This window comes from Argopecten irradians, chromosome 3 (assembly GCF_041381155.1).
Source record: "Argopecten irradians isolate NY chromosome 3, Ai_NY, whole genome shotgun sequence".
NCBI classification, from domain to species: Eukaryota; Metazoa; Mollusca; class Bivalvia; order Pectinida; family Pectinidae; genus Argopecten; species Argopecten irradians.
This window is the reverse complement of record NC_091136.1, coordinates 7,184,599-7,193,067: the sequence shown is the minus strand read 5'-3', so window position 1 is coordinate 7,193,067 and position 8,469 is coordinate 7,184,599. Positions and strand designations below refer to the sequence as shown.

At 33.2% G+C, this 8,469-nt stretch overlaps 1 protein-coding gene across 2 annotated transcripts; it reads left to right on the top strand.

Moving 5' to 3' along the window:
* Positions 1–8,469, top strand: LOC138317439 (tetraspanin-9-like). 2 transcript variants are annotated; one of them, XM_069259109.1, is made up of 8 exons: positions 1–156; positions 1,142–1,215; positions 2,346–2,576; positions 3,161–3,235; positions 5,443–5,556; positions 6,016–6,201; positions 6,635–6,718; positions 7,560–8,469. In XM_069259109.1, exons 2-8 carry the CDS (start codon positions 1,153–1,155, stop codon positions 7,617–7,619), a joined length of 813 nt encoding a protein of 270 aa, XP_069115210.1. In that variant the 5' UTR covers positions 1–156; positions 1,142–1,152; the 3' UTR covers positions 7,620–8,469. The 2 variants fall into 2 exon arrangements, with proteins under 2 accessions (XP_069115210.1, XP_069115209.1); XM_069259108.1 differs by having other exon boundaries at positions 2–156; positions 1,146–1,215.

Sequence of the window (8,469 nt, the reverse complement as noted above, 5' to 3'; positions counted from 1 at the left end):
AATTCCTTTGTTTAAATAGTCACGTTTGACTGGCTTAATTTTAGAGCTTTAATAATTAGCTACCACTTTGACAAGACACATTACAGATTGAGTAGCCGTGGATGGAGGTTTAATTTTGTTTTGACATAATATAATTCTTCTACGACTAAGAAAAAGGTAAGCTACGCCAGAGTAAATAGGTAAAAAGCTAGACGCAGATTCTAAATATCATTTATTTTATATATGTTAATCGTATTCAAATAAAACAATAGATGTTTGAAGTCTAAGTGTATTGAGACGCGCAATCTGTATTAATATATATCTTTATACTGATATTGTAATCTCTGCATTTGGTTTTCATTCTCATTATTTCTGTAGATTTCTAGTTAGATACAGATTTGTACATGAATAGAATATCTACGAAAATAGTTTATTCACTTTAAAAATACACATTTGTCATGTGTTTATGTGTTTCATCCGTTTAATTATTGGGGTAGTCGTTGATAGTGCAGTGATACGTGTCATGTACATTCCCGTTGGGATTACTTGGTCTTGTACAGAGCTTTCTATTAAATAATGATAGTGCAGTGATACGTGTCATGTACATTCCCGTTGGGATTACTTGGTCTTGTACAGAGCTTTCTATTAAATAACACAACACTAACTATAATTAATATGTATGAAATGAAACAAAAAAAATATAACTACCAATTGTCAGCCCAGTCCCAGATAATGCACTGACACTGATGTTGTTGCCTGATTCTCCTTCTGCCTGTCACGGATATGACAGCGCCAGTCTACATAGTACTTTGAAGTTGTGTAATTATCGAAGATTATGAAAATAATCTGTAGAATTTTATCAAGTGATTGGACCAGTATTATTCAATGTAGAATTTTATCAAGTCATTATGTTAGTCTTGCAACTTGTGTTTGGAGAGTAACACAGAGAACTGGTTTGACTCACTCTTCGAGCGCTTGAACGTCATATGACTATATGAAAGAAAATCACTTCTGAATTATAATAATTTGTTTCAAACAATGATTTTTTTTTTTATATTAGACGGTTTTTGTTGTATGTTTAACAGATTTGTGTTGATTTACGGTTATATAATATCTTCTCGATTTTTGAAGTTAATACTTTTAATATCTCTCTTTCTGTCAGTTAGGTCCACCATGGTGTGCTGCGTGGAAACAATCTCAAAAACAGTCATCATTGCATTGAACATAGTGTTTATGGTAAGTTGTCAATGACTTAACATATTTATTATTCAATGAAGACATGTACAATATAAGAAAACATCAACATGAATATGATGATAAGTAAACAAGCACTCTTTCTAATCATGTAATAAATGCACGGAACATAATGGGAAAGTCAGAGTTTAATTAAACTAAGGTCACATCCTTATGTCATGCAATCATGAAATGAAAGAAAGGAGAGAACGTGGAATGTACAAAGTGATAAATAAAAACTCGGCTGTGGAGGAACCTGTCCTACATTATAAACAAAAGAGCAAGAAAGGTGTTATCTTAACCAGTCTTTTTAAAGTATTATCATATGCTTATTACAATAAACTTACAAACTTTTGACGGCTCTAACAAATCAATATTTTAGGCCAAGTATAAACCTCTATCACCAATTAATAACAGTTTATCAGATGTATCACAGGAGATGTGAACCCTTATGTGTGCGAACGTATGATTTGTGCAGTGCAACAAAAAGTGAGAATTGTCCTCTTTGTCACATGAACATAATGAACTATCAGTAATATTATTGCTATGCTAGTGGGATTGCAATGAGTTACATTTGAGTCGGAGGCGCTATGCTACTCTCACTATGCTAGTGAGACTGTAATGAGTTACATTTGAGTCGGAGGCGCTATGCTACTCTGACTTTGCTAGTGAGACTGTAATGAGTTACATTTGAGTCGGAGGCGTTATGCTACTCTGACTATGCTAGTGAGACTGTAATGAGTTACATTTGAGTCGGAGGCGTTATGCTACTCTGACTTTGCTAGTGAGACTGTAATGAGTTACAATTGAGTCGGAGGGGCTATGCTACTCTGACTATGCTAGTGAGACTGTAATGAGCTAGATTTGAGTCGGAGACGAGGAAACTAACTATATTTAACAATATCTACATCCAATTGTATATCACTCATGAGGTAATTGTATAGTCTACTCAATGAGAAAATATATTCTTATGAATTAAATTAGTTGGAATTCATACAAAGGCTTAAATCATTATAGTATTACAATAGCACACATATTGATAAAAAGAATAGTTTAAAGAAAGAGAACAGTTCAATGAACAAAACAGCATTTAATTCATCATACTAACGTTATTGACGTCTTAATTTTTTTAGGTACTTGGCCTGGCTATCATGGTACCAGGAATTCTAATGTTTACAAATATAGACTTTCTAAGTGACGAGATTACACCCCTCCTCGACAAAATATCCTTTAACGGAGTCAATCTCGGGAGCATTTCGAACAACCTACCGATGCTGTTTATCATAATCGGCGGAGTGATATTAGCAATAGCCGCCATAGGGTTGATTGGAGCCTGCTGCAAGATAAAAACTCTGCTTGTCGTTGTAAGTGAAAAAAATGAACTCTTACTCATTAACGTTTCTTTATGTCATCTCAGTTTTGTGACATGGAGCAAAGTGGCCGAAGCTATGTTTGCTTTACTCAAAGGAATAATAATGGAGACAATATTTGTTGTTAATTATTTATTGATAATAATTTATTTATGACTTCTCCAATATTCAAGTTTGATAGATAACATAATGTTGATATAGGTAAACATCAATAAAACAAGATTGGAGAACAAATATTTGAACTAAACTGAACTAAAGATGGAGTACAGGCATAAATGACCAAGTACAATATCTGAACTGTTTAAGCACATATATTTGTCACTATTTTACCTCTTTACTAAAACATCACAGAACAAAGTATTTTAAATTAAAGCTGTTTATCATTACTAACTCTGTTATGTTTATAACATAATGGACTTCCCAGAACCAGGTTTAAATTGGCAGACTTCCAAAATGTGTCTAGTTATGGCTTAGTCAATGGTAACCGTGAAAGACATGCCGTTTTTTATAGGAATAATTACGTTTTGTCCTGCGATTATATGTACATGCACAAATGTAATTATGTGTTTCTGTTACAGTACGCGATTATTCTTATTGTATTGCTGATAGCCCAGATCATTATATTGGCATTCTTCTTCCTGCTGAGGTCCATGGTAGGTATTGGTTTACATAATACGATTATCATTGATAATAATCAATAAGAGAGACTAGGTTGTTAAAGGCACAATTCAGTCTAAGAGAACATTAAAATTTGTACATATATCGGAAAAAAACCCAGTTCTAATGGAAATTAGATCAGTCGGTTTTACTGTGACATGCCTGAAAAGCCTACTGTGGCGACATGTGTGTGAAATGTTCAAACTCGCTCGCTGTCCGCCATTATACCCTGTGATCAAACTTCTTGTATGCCGAACCCTGTCATTTGCTCGTAGAGTAATGCAACTTTTGTCTAGAACTGCTCAAATCGCTCTGAAAGTAGTGTGTTTACCTTATTAGGTGCATTGTCTTGCCTAAAAATCATTTTATCACCTTCTCAGTGGCTATGTAGTTCATTTGTTTAATGTGCGTGACTTTGACTCGGGTATGGGTACATCGTCCATATTGTACCAGCTTAATCGTATTGATCAACGATTTTATATTTCGACGATATTAATTAAAATACTTAACAAGGTCGTGGAATTTGTCAATGTTTTACGTTATATGTTTCATAAGAAATGTAGAACAATACATTTATGATATAATTTGCTTCTTGGTTATGTAAAAGAAATAGTGCGAGTGAATTGTCTCTTTAACTAACCCATAAAAATAAAAAAAAATCTATATTGATGATTTTTTTAAACTTGTATCAAACGATTTTAGACATTCAGTATTTCACCAACCATTTGCAAAAATGCATGCAGACTTTTTGTTTGAAATAAGTAATATCGCGTATTAGCATCTATCACATAACGATTATTTATTGAAATAATGGCGATACCTTTCAATTTCGTTTGCACATAACAATGGTATTGACTGACCTGACAGGCATTTTATTTGAGTAGAGAAAACGTGTCAATAAGAAAATGAGAATTTTAAATACTGTAAAGAAAATATTTGATCGTTAATATTGCAAACATATTCTATAAAAGACTAGATACATGTAGATAACGTCGTGTTAGAAAAGTTTTCCTTTCTCGATGTTATAACATTTCTTTATGAATTGTATGTGTTAGTCAAAATGGTTCATGTAGTAGGATTTTAAACCTAAATAGTATAAAATACAGGGGAAAAGTTTTTATAATACACCAATCATGTAAAAGATCTGGCTGTTTAGCTCGCCTTGGTCGAATTTAGTTAAATTACCTGAACGAAGGTGACTTATTATATAGGAATGTTTGTTTTGAAATTAGTTTGCTTCCTTTACCCTCATAAATTCGGTTCTTAGTCGTTGCAATACTCAGATGAGCAATAAAAATAATTCTACACTAAAAACGGGAACACGAACAAATGTATATATTTATCTATGTAATCAAAACTATACATTTTGGCATATCTATGCATTTAAGTGATGGATTAAACAACTACCTAGAATGTCTATCTAAGTCATCCTGACACACAGCACCATCAAACTATATACAGTAACTTCTCCTTTTGGTTGTGCTACGTGTGTGATATATGCATCGTTGGGATGCTGCGGTATCTTCGTGTTGTGTTAACGTATAAAAGTGCACCTTTTTCCCTTTGAAAAGCTACTAGTTTAATAAAGCATGTCGTCAAAAGAGAGGACATTATACTACTTGTGAAAACGGGCAAACCATCGTTCACGTATCCGCTTCCTTTATGCTGCGCGCTAAGCAGGAGCAGAAGCAACTTTTTGGTATTCTTTGCTGTGTCATGGCAACGAGACAAACCTAAACCTTCCTCACAGGATCAATTGTTCCATACAAACAGGAGACATTAGGGAAGAGAAATAAAAGCATTCCAATTTTATTCGTATTTACGATAATTCAATGGCCGCAGCATGTACAATTCTAACGTCCTTTTCGTGATAGCTCAATCATTAAACTAGTGAATGTGATGTATTTTACGGCGACATACTTTACAAAAGACGTATAACAACTGTTGAACTTTTAGTGCTAAATTCATATAAGTATTTTCACTGAGAAAACGTCATGATATATACATATTATAATCAAGCATCTTCGAAGGTTTTCCCTTAAATATAGATATCGCTATCGAGTAATATATAACACCATGTTGGGAAATGTCCCCACATCATTTTTTTTTCGATGTGATATATTCCACTGTTTTAATTATTTTATTTATATTATGATCATATCATACTAGTTTATTTTACATAATCTATTTTGCTTTGCTGTAGTTGGATGATACGATAAAGCAAGAATTCTTGAATCAGCTACAAAATAGTTACAAACAGGATGCCCTCGACAAAAGCGACGAAGTCTCCTCCTCGTTCAACTATATGTTTATGCAGGTAAGTCAATAAGTATACTGGGAATTCAATGCTATATTTTACTATATGTTCACGTAATTTTATAAATACATTGTATACATCTGATTTTACATGTTATTATTAACTCTCAATGCTAAATATGTTTAATATATCATGTTATCTTTCATCAGATTTTTGCAGAAAACTTCTTGCTCTTTCTTTAGAATAAAAAAATCACTGGTATTTGGTTTGTGTGAAATAGACAAAAACATCCAGTATATCAAAACGTTGACGTCATTATTTTACTTGTTCTTTCAATATTTATTGAGATAAGCTACAAAGCATATACAATTGTCATCTACGAAATAAGTATTTGTAAACAAGCACAACAAACTACGGCTAAAAGTGGATATTCTAAACAATTATCTACAGCAACAAAAATGAATTAAATAAGAAATTAATTAATCGAAAGGTAAAAAAAATATTTTGTAATTTTTGCAGATGGAGTGTTGTGGCATTGACCCCGTGACGTCGACATCGAATGATTTCGACAACACTCCCTGGGGAAGAGGTACGGCTCAACGGATACCCAAGGGATGTTGTAAAGATGTAACTGAAAATAACTACGCGTCCTACTCAAACGCAGCCTGTACCGATACGGCCACGAGCGGACAATACTGGTCAGAGGTAAGCCTGAGTCTTGGCTGGACTTAAAATGGTTATTCATGATATAAAACCTCGATACGTTACAGCGTCAATTACTATTTTTTAAAAGATACAAACAGCGAGATCTGCGTATAAAAATCACGCATTCTTTTTGTATAGAGAATTGATTTTTTTTATTTATATCGAAATGGCGGCAGATCATAGAAGTAATTTTATTTATATCGAAATGGCGGCAGATCATAGAAGTAAAATAGCAATAAAACGTATGAGAGAAAAATGATAAACAAGTGTACGTGAAATATAACCTTGTAAGAAAATGGTATTAATTGTAATTTTAATATTTAAAAATCGCTGTGTTTGTTTCCTTTCGTTTTTTTACCATTCATTAGATAGCACTATGGTTATGACGAAATATAAAGATGAGCCATGTATTATCAATATGTTTTTATCCCAGGGTTGTTTTGATAAGATCATGAATTCTTTCGGGGCTACACTGGATGCCATGGGCTACGTGTGTTTGATCGCAGTTCTGGTTCAGGTACGTTACACAATGTTATTATCACTCTGTATACCGCTGTTTTGCACAGTGAGCCACGTCGTAAGAATACCATTATTATATTTCCAACAAATGTTTTTGTTCAAATAAAGAATGATTCAAAACCTTTATGCGAATTCGTACCAGCTGTTCTAAATTCATTTGGTACCAGCTAATGAAACAAATTTGGGCTTTCTCAATATTGCGGCAGCCATATGAAAGATAACTTTGAATTCCAAATCTAATTATTCATATATTATCTTAAGAGTATTACGAATATAAAAGCAATATCATGAAAAAATTCTAAAAGCCTTGAATTGCATTTTAATTTCGTCTTGTTTTCAACAAAAAGCTGTTTCAAATACAAACACAGCAGATGTGTTCTGGTATAATTGGTACGAACTCGAAAACGGAACGCTCGGATTATGTCGACCCGTGTTGAAGCGATTTTAACTAAAGTTCTGTACCACCATTAATGAATAAATGTAAAGCCATTGGCAGCTGATACTGCAGTACAAATAACATCGCGGTGTTTAAACAAAAATACGCTAGCGTCAGACACGAATGATCACTTAACGTAATTATGACGTCATGTCATTTTCGAGGTGTATAAGTTTTTGAAATTTTGCTTTATCACAAATATTTCGGTACAATATGAATAATTAATACATATGGAACTAATAAAGATCAGGGCGGTGTTTATATAAGGGAGACTTATATATGACATGATACCAGGAATTCGGTGAAGTATTATATAACATTTGTAAGTTACCATATTGGTCACATAATATACCTCTACAAAATTGAAAATATTTCTAAATCATGTCTGTTTTCTATTCAACAGATTCTACTGGTTGTATTTGCGTTCTGTCTCTGCTGCAGCTACGCGACTGATATAGTTTGAAGTCTCTTGAATCATCTACCACGTGAGATATTGGAGAATATCATCTATCATTGCATTTGCTCGCAATGAAGACTCATCACAACTGTATAGTTTCAATTTCATTTAAAGCACTTTAGTGATTTATTTCAATAACTGTAAAGATTCACTAACATTCTTCATCATTCTAAAGTTCGGAATTACATCGCAGATATCATCTACTCCTTTTATTGCAAACTTCAACGATCAATGAAATATAACTCGTCTTATTTATCAATTGTGTATTGTGTGATTACAGTTGTAAATATTTGTGTGATGATGTTGTGAGATTACCTAGGAACAAACTTTACTTAGGAACAAACTTACGCCTTGTTTGGTAGGAGCAAACATTATGTTGCAGTATTTACTTTCAACAGAATAAGTAAAAAGCCCTCGTTACACTAAACCGTATAGGAGGTGGAATGACTGGTTACGTGATTCGGATTAACGAACTATTAAATGCTAAGGTCATTTATGTACGGCATCCCCTGTATGTAGAATACTCCGTATGTTATTGTATTTATGATATTTGGTTTCCTGTTGGCAGTAATATGTAGCCGGGTGGTTGATGATGTTTAACAGGCTTCAGTGTGATGGGATTTTAAACAGAACAGCGTGTCGTTACTGCAAGTATAACTAAAAAAAACATTTGCTGATAATCATTACCAACCTTTTTCTTTATTATGTATCTCCACGAATGCTATTACTGCAAGGCAATATAATATGATGTTACATAATGGTCCGATTATCAAGGCAAGCAAGGAGTTAAGATGTAATGAATGTGTTATCTCTTATTTGTATCAATTTTTATATCAATAAATTGTTCCTGTGTTAA